The sequence below is a fragment of the Epinephelus lanceolatus genome, chromosome 22, assembly GCF_041903045.1.
Source record: "Epinephelus lanceolatus isolate andai-2023 chromosome 22, ASM4190304v1, whole genome shotgun sequence".
Taxonomy (NCBI): domain Eukaryota; kingdom Metazoa; phylum Chordata; class Actinopteri; order Perciformes; family Serranidae; genus Epinephelus; species Epinephelus lanceolatus.
The window spans coordinates 25,409,312-25,423,933 of NC_135755.1; the positions used below are offsets into that span (position 1 = coordinate 25,409,312).

Consider the following 14,622-nt stretch of genomic DNA (forward strand, 5'->3'; position numbering starts at 1 on the left):
CTTTAACCACCTCTCTTTTAACGTAATACTTCATAGCTAGTGTCAACTAATCATTAGCATAGCATAAGTAATGAGATGTAGCCATACCCTTACTTTAACCACCGCTCTTTTAACGTAATACTTAATAGCTAATGTCAGCTACTCGTTAGCATAGCATAAGTAATGAGATGTAGCCTTACCCTTACCCTAACTTGAACCACCTCTCTTTTAACGTAATACTTCATAGCTAGCTAAACGCTAACTTAGCAATTTCGTCGGGACTTCCGCCCCTGGGCCAAAGAGCTAATGGGGCTAATTGTGGTCATATGTGTAGGTATGGTGGGTGGGTAATGTAGCTGCTCCAGCTGCAGTTACACCTACTCTCAAAGAGGCAGAGGAGCATGATTTTCTTCCTCAAGATTATTTGTCTCATGTACTTCTTTCAGAATATAGTGACAGTTTCACAAAGTTATTTTCATAAAAGCCACCATCTGTAGTTTTAATGTAGCCAGGATGGAGAATAAAGTAATCTATTATTTAAATTAAATTACATGTCAATGGGCTGTTGGATACTGACCATTTTCCAAGGAACACTGGGTTACTGGATGTTCTTTTGTTTCATTATGGTAACAAACCTTGATTTTTTTTTTTAACAATGCTCTGTTTCATGAAGAATTGTGACAATATCAGTGTGTATGATCTGTGTGTAGGGAGTATCCCCTCAGCTACACACTAGTGGTGAACATCTTCATAACTGCTGGAAACGTGTATCATCTATCAGCCCACATATGGGAGTCATTGACATAATTATGATGATATATTGCCGTAATGATGATGGAGTCTGATTAAAAACTCCTAAACTGGGGCTGATAAGGTTTGCATTAGTAATCAGCCCTTTTCAGTGGATATCTATGTCAGATCAATAAGATGTCTGCCAGTCAACCTGCCACTGCTGGCAGAGCAGCCTTTACTGCTTCGGACTTCAACTTTCTGCATGAGTGACAGCTACATACCATAACAGATTCTCTTTTATAACTGCATTGCACAGCATTGGAGTTCTATTTCATGCTGGCAAGCCCCACTCCTTACACAAGTATGGAATTAGGCCTTCAGCTTTTGCTGTCTCCAGAGTCAGTATGGCTTTCACTCTGGTTTCTATTACAGCCATGCGTGCCTCTCCGCTCATATCTTTATAAATGCATGCTTGAGATTAGAAAGATGGCGCCTCTCAAATCATCTCCCCATTCATTCTCGTCACTCATGCCGTCGTTTGCTCTGGAATAAATATGCCTTTCCATTTTCCCCCATTGTGAAACACCTGCACTGTGTCTCCTTTATTCGCTTTGAGAATGAAATGCAGAAATGGGCCGAGAGTGTGAGCAGATTCGCAGGCTGCTCGAAACGGCACTTTGTGGTTAAGACTTGAGGATGCAGCCCAGGGGATTTCTCCCAAATAGGATGGCGGTTTGAAATTGTCAGAATGCATGGCAGAACTTTTCTAATATGAAAAGTGCAACATGTGGCCAAAAAGACTAATGAAAACGCTAAGTATGTTAAAGTGAGTCTTTTGAAGATAAAATACTTTCAGGTGTGGATGGAAGTTACAGCTCTCTGAACTTTTTTTATGTGTAGTACTTTGTGAGGGAAGCGTTATACCATGTTGAGGCTAAATTTAGAGGGGCTGCTCGATGTAACTGAAACAGTTCGGCATGATGAATTTGCTGCAAAATTAGAAGTATCCATCTGAACAAGACAGCTTACTGAGTCTTGAACCTGTTTTTTTTATTAATAAGTGAAACGACATCATGTTTCCCAGGCAAATCTACCTGTTTAATTCTAAAATGATCACCTGGATTTTTCAACCTTTTCTCTGAAAAATACAATTTTACAACTGAATAAGATAAATGATCCGTTACTAAAACTAGTCTAAATTAGTACAAATAACAGCAAAAAAGTAGGGGATAGTAATGTGTCTGCTTATATGAGTGACCTCACCTTCAGTCCATCAACACCTGGGATGCCAGGAGGCCCGATTGAACCCTGAGAAATAAACGCAAAGGCCTTTATGTGTTACATTACACTAAACAATCACACTGTGTTTCGTTCGCAAAAACCTGAAAGCATGTTACACTGCAGAGTTATGGTTGTCAAAACTTCAAATATGACAATGTAAATCATCTCCCAGAGGACGCAACACCGCAAAGAAAGATGTTGAAAGAATTGTAATCAACAAAACTACTTTCAAAGGTCGACACAACAGGCCGGTGTATAGTTCCCATTCCCACAATACACATTTGCATGCCATATTCTAAGATCTGCTAAGTTATGGATGATACAGGTACAGGGCAAGACTCGGAGTTGAGAATAGTTCTGCTAAATTGCAAACTGAGAGTCTTTATATAGTATGTACTGTGGCTCTTATGTTTGCATGCACTTCTTTAATATACTTAAAGCAGATGATTTAGACTCTGTGGTTGTAGTAAGCATGTTTTAATGAGCTCCCACTCTCTTGCAGAGCGGTTTGCTTACGTTGGCTATTTGAGCTGCTCTGTAATAAAAATGACTTACTTTTACCACGGTCACATTTATAGATGTATCAGAGATGAGTGAAACATAGGCTTGACACAATGAAAAAAACTATTTTATCATGTCTTATACATCCAGGATATTTCTCAGGATGAAGGAGAATGTATCACATGACTGAGTGAAAGTTGATAGAATATGTTCAAGTATATGATTCACACTTTTATCATGTAGTGACACCAAATCAATCAGCAAGGTGGTGAAACATGAATAACTGTTGACGTGGCCCCTCTGCTAAACACCGCGCTACACCCGCAGTAGATCTAATTGAGCAGCCTCGGGGCCTGGCTTATGAGTCATTAACACGGCGGTGTGTCATCGTTGACCCCTCCGCACACCCCCTCCCACGCTGATGGGAGGCCTTGCCGACAGATGACAGCGCAGACAGGAAGTGTCTGATTGGGTTACACTGAACAAACACTGGCAGCTACCTGATGGCTGGATATGGCTTACATCTGTTCCCCACATCAGCGCCGCCAGGGACCCGCGGCCTGTATCGCAGTACTTAGCTCCGGGTTCTCTGTTCTCTGTCTCTTTTTCTTTCCCTCCTCATGTTGTTCGAGCCTTAACTCTCCTCTTGTCTATTTACTTACCCTGACTGTGGCCCTGCGTCACTAATCTCCAAGTAGACGCATTCAACACCCAGCACTTTTTCTTTTTTTTAAGCCATTTACGCAACTTGTGCACGGTTAATATCAAATCCAAGACATTATTCTAAAGAAATCTTTTGCTTTACATTAGAATTAAAAGCTTTTCAATGTGAAATATATTTTTGATGTCATTCAGTTGATGACTAAGTCAGAGAATCTCATTTTGTTTAATTCAAAAGAAAGGTAAGAAAAGTCAGTGGGACTATAAATCATTCTCCGCACTTACCTTCTGCCCTTGTGGCCCCTCAGGTCCCTATAAATAAAAAGAGAGACAAAGCGAGAGAGAAAGTGAGTGGAAGAGAAAGAGAACAAAAAGAGTCCATGTCTGATGAAATAATATAATTTCCACAGGCAACACGGTCACAGTAGACAGACTGGCAGGGCTTCTGGTGGGATTTCATACTGTGAGTACACACCCTTCGGGCAGAACCGAATCACAATCAATCCCTTGTTTTATCCTTCGATGAAGAATGGAAATCACTCTGCGCTTTCTTTTCGTTGAGCTTCATCATAAACATTAATCTCTAATGAGACCATGAATAACAAAAACTTTTTTGCTTTTAAGTTAATCTTTTTTTTATTCATTTAAGCGACTGTAAAAAACTTGTTTGGCTTCCACATTCAACAGTCCAACACACAGAGAACTTCATAACCTAAATGGGCCAATAGCTGGAAATCCTCACAAAGCTAATAAGTTAGGGCAAAAAAGGCGCCACATCTCGAACTGAGATTTAACTCAGTGATAGATGTGTCTGGGAGAACAGTTTCTATTTTCAACCTGCTGTTTACCACAGTGAAATCGGACGCCATGTCAGGCGCTCAACACTCATCCACCAGAACCTGCACAACTGCTTTACGACTAAAATGAGAAACCAAGCTGAAAGTTAGTTTCTTCCATGTTGGCTCCACAAGACTCTGAACTATTGCAGTACCCACGGCAGTTCATCAACACCTTTCTGCTTGGCTGTTACGACACCTCATGGTGGCCAACATTTTTCTCACTGTCGGCTCAGGATCTACGGCAAATGGTGCTATTTGGCTCATCACTCTTGGCTGAGTTGAAGCCAGGCAGACCTTATACCCCGCAAGCCCTCTGCAACAACAGCTTTCCTCGCTTTATTCGTGTTGATGCAGTATAATTGGCAGCACCTAAGATTCAGTCCCCTGATGAGCGTAAAAGGCTTGTGTGCCTGTATTCAAAAGCAGCCAGCGAGGACACATTCAGGTCGACAAGTTTGACTGTCAGTGCAAATTTCTGTGAAGAAGAAGTGTAGACTGGTGGTGGCCAACTTAACGCCTTGTGGCCAAAGCACCAACGGATGCTTGGCGTCGCTAAAAGTTTCTGAGAATAAACTGTTTGTTCGAGCTTTCCATTATCTTGTTTGGGTCTTGTTGATGACCGAATAACTGACGCTCCAAACTTTCCCATTCTGAATTTCCATTTTCACAGAGTTAGCCTGTTAAAATCCCTGCAGCAACAAGTTCTCACATTTACAGAAACGGCCCACACAGTTGCAGCTCATTTATAGTGCATTCCATCTGCACTTATAACAAAAACCTCAATGAACAACTTTCATTATCCCAGCCGACCAAGAAAAAGGTTTTCCTCCCGCTTGCCTTTAAAAGCCTTTGTTGGCTGTCCTCAGTAGGGTTTGGTAAACATCTTTATGACCTACTAGGTATGTGAGAGCATGTGCCACTCGCCTGAGCGCTAATTAGCTTGGCTACATCTGAGAGCACTCAGGAGCTACTGGCTGAAAAGGAGATTTTTTCACAGAGTCAAGAGCTCTTGAGGAAGTCTTGGTCCTGGCTCTTTTGTTCTCAACTTTGGAGCCCGAACATAACTGGGAAATTAAAATGTAAAATAATCCAAACATTTTCATTAGAATAGATAATTCAGCTTAAAGTATTCATCATGACAGCACATGCTCAGCATATCGCACCTTAGCTGCCTCATTTCACCCTGACAAAGAAAAGGAATCCACAAATGCGCAATACCAACAGGGCTCCTATTGAAGTCGAGCATCCGAGCTCAAATACAAAGCGCTGAATGACTGCTGCTTTCATTCATGACTCGGAAATAACAAACAATGAAGCGATTGCCAGGTCAATTCCCACACTCAGTCTGCAGTTGAACCCTCAGCCACTTGAAGAACCTCGAGAGTGTGCATTTCTCGCTCAGCATCCACAAAATAATATTTGGGCTGATCAAACCTCAGTAAAGCTTCATGTTAGAGCTTTGGAGTGGAGGTTAAGAGCCTTTGTTCAAAGCTTCTGTTTCACTTAGAAGGTCTTTGAAAAAGCTGTGCAATATAATGCTCCTATTTAAGGTGCTTTCCACTTTAAAGTGAATTTATTTTGTTACAACCGGGGTCTTATTGTCTTAAGTTTGACCAGTGTAGCTATAGGTTAGCATAACTCACCATCATCACTGTAATGATTGTGTGCTTTATTTAAACTGCCTACGTGGCTTTTCATTTTGTCAGACCTTTTAATCACACTAGCTTTACTGCTATTACTACTGTAAACAAAACAGCAGCTAGCAAGGATATGGCACACACTGACTGTACAGACCACCCAATCAACCGAAAACTTTATCTAAGAATAGCTGTGAAATGCATTGAATTATCTTGACTCTCACTGGATTCCAGTTTCCAGTGAAGTGTATTTGTCTATATTATCCACAATGATAGTGTTGACTACAGAGACTGTTGTTGCATGGATAATGCATCTTCACTTCCTCCTACTGTACGAAAATAAAGCCAAAATACCCCAGATACAGCCGCTGCCATCATGCACTGCCCATACACACATCAACAATCACGAGCTGTGCCACTGATCTCAAGCACACTGATTGACACACAAAGCTGTCAATCGTGATGTCACATCCCCTTTTTATAACATCAAATAACTAACTCAAATCAAACTTATTAGCAAAACCAACACTTGAACAAACATCAACGTGACAGGAACTACCAAAGATGACTGAAACCATTCCTGGGAAAAATTTATTTGACACGCACTTGATGTTTTAGTTTGGCCCATGTCCCATCTGCTAACATGGAGCCAGCCACCAGGGGGCGATCATGGTAATTTGGCTTCACTTTTGGGGAGCTGTCATGTAGTCCATCTTTATTATACAGTCTATGGTTGGTTGACTACAGTATTACGTTAACCTATAGGCAGTAGGTGTTGTAGTAACCACTTAGGTCTCTGAGTCACGTTCTTCCTAATATTTTTAATACACATTACAATACGTAATAACACACATTGCAGATATCGTCTTGAAGCTGATTCTGATATTATTCAGACTAAATATTTTTAAACAAAATGTAAACCAAAATATAGAGAAAGAAATTTTACAGTGCTTGGTAACTCTAAGGAGTTCCTCTGGCAGGTTTTACCAAGAAGGAGTTCTTGAAGTTTTGATGACCGAGTGCCAACTGAGGGAGCCAGCATGTGATTGAGAGTTGTTGATTGAAATCGCTAACTTTAGCTAAAAGCAGTAGCACTGACGGCAGAAGGTAGTTATTGATCCTCATGAAGTGTCAATCAGTAGCTTTCATCAGGTTGTCATTCCTAACCTGACAGAAGCTTGTTAGTGGCCAACCACGACCAGTGTATTACATATAAGCTGTTGAAAGTGGAATAGACCACAGGTGATTATATTATAATGCATGCATTTCATGCCACGTTCAGGGGTCACACAAAATGTTTGAGGGCCACCAATGGCCAGTGGGGCGTACTTTGGGCAACTATGTTCTTGACCAGTGGTTCCCAACTGGTGGGTCACCACCAGGGACCTTCGACCCACTTCTGGACCACGAAGGTCCATTCTAAATGGACCGCAAGTGACTCGGGAACAAGTCAAGTTTGTAAAAACACTTTATTTTTAATTAATTAATTAATTAATTAATTAATTAATTAATTAATTAATTATTTTTTAATTACTTTAAGTATAGTGAATTTCTGGCACAAGCTTTTATTTTGAAGTGCTGTTTCCTGTCGCAGAGTGAGTGAATAACGGACATCTATTTACCAGAGGCAGCAAACTAGCTCAGTGACATGGCCAAATGCAAGTATGACGCTGAATATATTAAACTTTGTGGCCCTTGAACAAATCACAAAGGAGAAATCTGGACCCTGTGGCTGCACCAGTTGGAACCACTGATCTAGGGGAAATTTGGACTTACAAACCATATTTCAAATTTACATCTTATTAAATTAATTGTCAGGGACTGTGTACAAAAACCTTTATTTTCAAATCGCACTGCAAATAATAATTGACGAGATTGAATGACATTTTGGTCAGTTGATTAGTTATTTATTGTTTGAGCTCTAAACTCAAACAGCAAAAGTGAAGAGATGCTTTGAGCCAGATTTAAGTACAATATCACTACTTTCCATCAGCAGCTCCTGAGCAGTGAGCACAACCTAATTAACCCAGTATTTCTAAAATCTGGATTATGGCCTTGTCTGTAGGCATTCCTCTTAAAATGATGACAGTAAGACCCAGGTTGTAAAAAGAAAAAAAAAGAAGAAAAAAATTCTTTAATAACGAACAGATTTGTTCCACTGAAAGAAAAACCTTGTTGCCTATTGATGTCAACATTCGCCGCAACATTGTTTGAGTCCACCGAGCATGTCCTGAGCCATTTACTCACATCTTTGTTCCTCATTTTTGGCTTCACATTAAAAGGAAACTTAGTCAAGGACACCAAAATATTATAGGTATGTCCTCATTATACAGGCATATTAAGTAAATTACATCCCTACATGCATGCCTGTTGTGCATTGCAACAAATAAGGTGAGTCACTGGAGAATTGTGGGTAGTTATGGAATGAAAAGGATGTAGAAGAGGAGCTGCGAAATTCTGCATCAAAATTAAAAATAACACCAAAAAGCAGAACATTTTTTTAAGCTGCGGATGAAACACAACATACAATACGCCACTGGTTTTCTTATTTAGTCTTTCTGGAGCAAAATCAACTCCCAAATGAAAACTGTGTGCAAGGCTGCAAGCCACCTTTAGTGAGCTGAAGACCCCCTTTAATTTACCAGAGAGACCTTATGGCACTGATGGTTTTGAATTGAGTCCTGAAAATATTTCCTCTTTCTTCTTCTTTTTCTTCTTCCCACCTCCCCCCTCCTCCTTGTTGCTCCACAAGAGCTTAATCCTTCTAACCAGCACCATATGTCCTGGAAGGCTGCTGGAAAACTCTGGAATCTACTTTTGCCTCCTTAACAATAGCATCTACATCAAAAACGCTGAGCTGTGTCAAGTGGGCGCTAGCTCCTAGAGCACCGTAAAAGTAGCAAAAAAGTTGGTTAAGGCTCGACCTCAAAATCCCTACCTCGAGTTGACTTGTGCAGATCTAAAAGTGCCGATCAAAGGTTATCCTTTCAGCTTGTTGCACAAAGTGGAGCCTATCGGTCTAGTAGCTTATGCACATCTAATTCATATTGATTTTCAAAGGCCAATCAAGGGTGCAGGCTGGTGTTTTGTTTCTGGATGGAGAATTTCTTTTTATTCCCTCTCCAGTGGTTTAACAGCCCAAATTATCATTTACAGAAACTTTTCTCTCTGATCCATTATCTTATCTTCGCTTTTTTTCCCCCTCCAAAGAGTAGCAAACAAACTGCTGTTGGCTGGAAACAGAAGCTCTGAAAGTCCACTGTGTTTGAGCGGCCATGTCACATCACATGTTTTAACGACCTCTGGGACCTGCTCATCTCACGCTGCTTTATGGGGGGGGGGGGGGGGGGAGGATTGATTTCCAAATGATGACATTAGTCCTTGTTAAAAGTACATTAGTGTCATGCTGTGTATATATACTCATGAAATAGTATGCCTTATTTCAAGAATTACAGGGAGCAGCGCTTATTTTTTATTCAAAGCTCGGCACGAGGCCTCTGAGCTCATTTTGAATGGGATTCACCATTTGTCTTTTGGAGAAATATTCCAGCTGCTGTCATGAGCAGTTGTATAAGCACCGGAGACTTATGGGAACTCACCTGGGACCACTGGGAAATGATTTTACATTCATGACAGTATGAATTTAGAAACAAAACCGTGCTGCTTTCACAGCTATGAGCACAAGTGGGATAATGGCTAAAACATATAATTAAAGCCAACAAAAGCTGAAAACTTCAACAACATAAAAGCACAAAGAGGACAGAGAGTTAGGTGCATGTTAAGTGACCTATAAACAATTAGCAATTTTAGCTTTAAACTCCTCTTACTCTAGTTAATGCGTCTCTCTCGCCGCTTAAGTGTCGCCACCCTTTATTTTCTCCGTCCATTCCTTTCCAATCCACCAACTTTTTCCATGCCATGGAGAGGGTCAGAGATGGAATCAGAGATGAAAGCGCTTGATAGCACCTCCTCTGTCAGCTTCACTTACTCTCCCCTGCACTTGTGAAAGCTGACATCACCGAGTGTTTTCGCATGTCACGTTTTCCGTCTTTGCTTTCTCTGGAATTTGGCTTGACCTATTCAATGTAGCTTTTATGAGGAAACTTTAATCAAATGCTTTATTTGCTGAACACCACAAGTGGTATCCAGTTGCTGTTAACTGGAACAGCTTGTCCCTACTGTATGAGGGCGTTTGTGAGAAAAAACAAACGTTTTTGCAGGGTATCATAAAATGTGTCATTAATATTCACCATATTACCCATAAACTGCCTTATGAATACCTCGTAAATTAAGTGCACTTAAAAAAAAAAAACATCCTAAATGGCATGATTACTATGATGAACAGCTAAATTAAAATAGATGTAATGTGTTTTTGAGAGCATCACAATTTCTTATTAAAAACAACAAACAACACTGATGATCCCCATTATGTTTGGTCATGTGTGTGAGTTTATGTATCTGTCTGTCTGCAGCTAATCTCGCAAACTACTGGACCAATAAGCCTATTATTTTGAGTGCACCTTTATGACTATGCTGAAGTACCTCTCTTAGTTGTGGTGATTCCCATTTGTTGGAAAATCTGTTTTAATGTCTGTTTTGTACCGTCATTAGCCCCTTTTACACTGCCAGATTTTCCACGAATGTTGGGCCGTTTTGCTGGCAAGCTGCGAGCGTTTAGACACACAGAGCGGGATTGGCGAGTTGATCCGAGGTGCCCAATTTTGCGCTCTCCTTGTCTTTGCAAATGAAGAGGCCATTAACCGTCAGATGACAGAAATGGTGAAGAACGGGCCGACTTACGAGAGAATCACTGAAGGACTGACTAGCCGCGGCTTCCCTTCACGTCACTGGTTATGTCACACGCTGAGCTACATGTTTTGTTATTTGCTCACGCCGCCCATTGGCCCGAAAAAGGCGCATTCTGTATAAACAAAAGTAGGTAGGCGGCATTTTGCTGCACTCCCCGATTTTGTTTTTACACTGCCAATAGTGAAAAAAGACTGATTGGGCTTCTCTCCAAATCTGCACAACTCCTATCTAAAAAAGGCTATTGACTCCTGACTCTTCACTTCTCTTAACGGCACGTCTGCTAGAATTACAAGAATCATCCAGAGTGGCCGCGCTGAGGTGAGATTGGCAGATATCAGCACTCTACTGAGTTCATTTTTCTAGTTGAGCCAAATTAGGACACCGTTATAGTGACTGCATAGTGTAGCAAAGGCAGTAAGTCAGTAAAGGCTGATAATTCAGTGGAAAAAGATATTAAAATGAAAGTCAAAGAATTATTCAGCAACTTCCTAAATACTACAACCTGCCTGCAGATGGCATGAGCCATACTGAAGGGTTTTACATCTCCGGATTCTTTTAGTATTCAAAGGGGTACAAGTTTGTTGAGAAGACTGATGAAATACTCATATCTGCATGGTAAATATGAAACTACTTCCAACAGGCTGTTACTCGGTTTAGCATAAGTACTGGAAACAGAGGGAGCAAGCTTGTCTGGCTTTGTCCGCTGGGAACAAAACCTACGAGCACCTCTAAAGCTCACTAATTAACAAGTCATATCTCATTTGTTTCATTCAGACAGAAGCTGAAACGTACTACAACCAGTCTGAATGAAACAAATGAGATATTAACAAGTCATATCTCATTTGTTTCATTCAGACAGAAGCTGAAACGTACTACAACCAGTCTGAATGAAACAAATGAGATATTAACAAGTCATATCTCATTTGTTTCATTCAGACAGAAGCTGAAACGTACTACAACCAGAAAGGAAAAGTTTGTGCTTACCATGACTCCTGTCTCTCCAGGCTGCCCTGGATCACCCTACATAAATACAAAACAGTCAATTAATTGGAAAGCACGTGGCTCAAGAATTCTCTGCAAAGTTGAGAACATGCATGGAGTTTAAAAATGATCATAAACACTATTTTGAGTTAAACAACTCAAATATTCTGGCAAAAAATACAGTGTTTTCCACATCATGGTTGAATTCCCCATTTCTTTTAACAGCCGCTATGGTGCATCGGGGCCAGGTTGCCAAGCAGAGCTCAGCATTGTTCTGCTCATACACCAAGTTGGCTGGGAGGCATTTCATCATGCTGTGGCACCTGTACCCTTCACTGTCTCGTCCAACAACCCTGTTCTACTCTCTGCTTTCGGTTCACGCCTGGCTCTTGGATGTTCCTACAGTTCTCAGGGTAGCAAAGAGACATATGCCATGGCCAGATTTGTATGCCAAAGACACGCTTGAACATTATTCCATTTTTGCCTCTTTGTGATAGCTACAGGACCGTTTTTACCACCTTCCTTCTGAGGGATTCACGGCAGGAGAAGCAAATCATGGGAGAAATAAAGCACCCCAGCGAGAGAAGTTTAATTTCTTGGAAAAACGCAACAAGGATTGCAACTGCAACTGGAAGAGCTGAAAACAATAATCATCAAAAACTTGGAAAGAAGCAGATAAACAACACTTAATATTTTTGCACTCCCACTGTGAACTCTGCCAAGACAATAAAGATCAGCTGGAGCCCTTCGGAAAGGTTTTATGGCTGAGCATAATTGACAGGCCTTTTTCTGTTTCTCCTTTCTCTCACAGGCAGTGCACATAAATTAGTGTGATGCCAGTGACAGGCTTAAAGATGTGGAAAATGTTACGTTATAATGAAAAACAACCAAGTTAATGTAAATCCATACAGGGAGGCATTCTCTTGGGAGCATATATATGTTTAGCTGAAGACATTAGGGCAATGAACTGCATCATAGTTTGTCTAGTCTTCATTAGAAGGTTTTCGTTGGGATAAACCCTCCTGGCAATTGGGTCACAATCAAATTGAATACAAGTACATAAAAAGCTGATGTTGTTTTACTCGTAATGGAAACAATGCAGTGTTTTTTAAAGGGAAAACCCACAAAATTTTACGGATCCAACACCATTAAAATGCAAATCTTTTAGCAGTTTAACAAACTTCCTCAGATATCAGGTGAAAATCAATACTCACTGGTAGACCTGGTACACCTCTGGGCCCGTCTTTCCCGGTGTCCCCTGGAGGCCCCCTTGGCCCTGGAGGACCCGGTGGCCCTGGAGGCCCAGGTGGTCCAGCTTGTCCTTGATCTCCCTGTGAGGCAAAATAACACATTCAAACATCAGAACGCTGTGATATTGTTGGATCCACTGGAGACTGGAGCCACTGCAGTTAAATGATAATGAAGAGAGAGTAGTGGAATGATGTCGTGGGTGGCTATGGGCTGCCTCCATTCATAACATGGAGGAGAGTTTGCATTTTGGGTCATATGGCCACAGCTAGCGTACAAGATGGAGCTGAAATGTATCTGATTTACAGCTGAAACAGTAATCCTCTGAAATGCACGCATTCCTAAATGGACTTAATGGGTTGAATAGAGGTTGTGCATTAGGCACCGACTGAAAAGTCACATCGGTAGAGTTCCAATAATTAGGGCAAAAATACACTGCAAATGTGTGGTCCATTATTACACTGGATTATAAGAAACTCTACAAAAAATATTCAGCAATCTAACTAGCAGGGAATGTGCTTTAAGTAGTGCCAGGACAGTAATTCATTTTACCTTAATAAAACCTTGTTTTCAAAAAAGAAAATTCCATATTTCTCTTTAACAATAACAGAAGGAGTATAAGAGTGCTTGTGACAGGTCTGTCTGAAGATTTGCATGCAAACTGCAGGATGCCCAGAGAGAAGTGATTCGGTGAGACTTGGCACGACAGAGAGACGAGTGAGGACACAGCCACTACCTTAATGAGCCGCCGCTTTATGAGCTGCTGGTCAGCGGAAAGAAAGCCATGATTGATCTTAGGGAAGACCATCTGAGCAGGTGTGTGAGGTCAAGAGGTCGTAGGTCAGAGGTGAGAGAAGGTTGAAGAAGGATGAAGTCCCAGAAGAAGAAGGAGAAGGAGGAAAGCAAATGCAAAAAGAAACAGATTTTGTTAGAAAGGCCTGTGTTCATGAACCCCTGATCCAGCGCCTTCACGGGTGAGGGGGAGAAATCCACACTTTTCCAGCACGGAGGTGGTTTGCTTCGGAAGTCTGGGCTTTTTTACTTGGAGCCGGGACCCATAATTACCACCTCAGGGGTGCGAGGGCGCCACAGTGGGCTCGCAGTCCCCGGAAAAATGGGAATTTCTCCTCCTCTGTGAAAGCGCTGTCATCATCTTCATTGCGCCTGCTACTAAGTCAGACCCCGGGGGCTGCACACACTGAAACCAGCGCGGTCGACCTTCTGAGTTGAGGTTGATTTCTAACCTTGTTCCTTTCAATGCATGCATTATTCTGCTAGTGTCCATTGGTATTAAGTGGCTTCATCCATCGCTGAAACAATCCTTAATCCCTGAGGCCAAATTGGTGGATTGAAGGATTTGTGGTGAACCATGGGCATGAGCTTTAAAAAAACATTTTGCCACTTTGGTTCATCATTGAGGATTCCTCTTGGAGTTCCTTCCATTTACTTTAGCATCAATGGACACAAGCCAGACCATGTCTTCTTGTTCCAGTCAGCTACATATTACGGGGTTGTAAAAGGCCACCTTTGCCTTCAATAGGGAACCTGGCATGAAGCGTGGAACAGAAATCTCAAGTGAAAGACTGGTAGCGGCCGTGGGGGAAGAGGATAACGATTGACTGGCTGTGATTAATTAGATGGGGTTTTTTCCTGTGCCTAGTCTATCATCGGGCTTTAAGCAAAAAGCAGCAGACAGTGATTCATTTACTCCCAGTGTGTGCTGCGGAGGGGTCGGACTGAGCAGCTCGGCGGCACCACCACCGACAAACCTTGACAGTCAGGATCTGATTGCTGTGCAAAGCAGCCAGCGTAGGGAGACCAGGCAATCCCTAAAGGGACAAACAGCAGAACATGGCACAACACACGCATGACGTTCAAACACTGGGTGAACAAAAACAGTTAAAAGAGGGAAGGAGATAAGCATCCTACTTGTAAATATTCTTACAAATTTGTGA

General features: G+C 41.5%; 1 protein-coding gene across 1 annotated transcript in view; it reads right to left on the bottom strand.

The window, feature by feature from the left end:
• The window catches only part of col25a1 (collagen type XXV alpha 1 chain), a 196,768-nt gene that overhangs the window by 39,554 nt on the left and 142,592 nt on the right, over positions 1-14,622 (bottom strand). The window contains exons 6-10 of the mRNA XM_078164124.1: positions 14,437-14,496; positions 12,634-12,750; positions 11,423-11,458; positions 3,439-3,465; positions 1,975-2,019 (exon numbers count right to left, since the gene is read on the bottom strand). Of these exons, the coding sequence (XP_078020250.1) occupies positions 1,975-2,019; positions 3,439-3,465; positions 11,423-11,458; positions 12,634-12,750; positions 14,437-14,496 (285 nt within the window). The remainder of the gene's footprint in view (positions 1-1,974; positions 2,020-3,438; positions 3,466-11,422; positions 11,459-12,633; positions 12,751-14,436; positions 14,497-14,622) is intronic.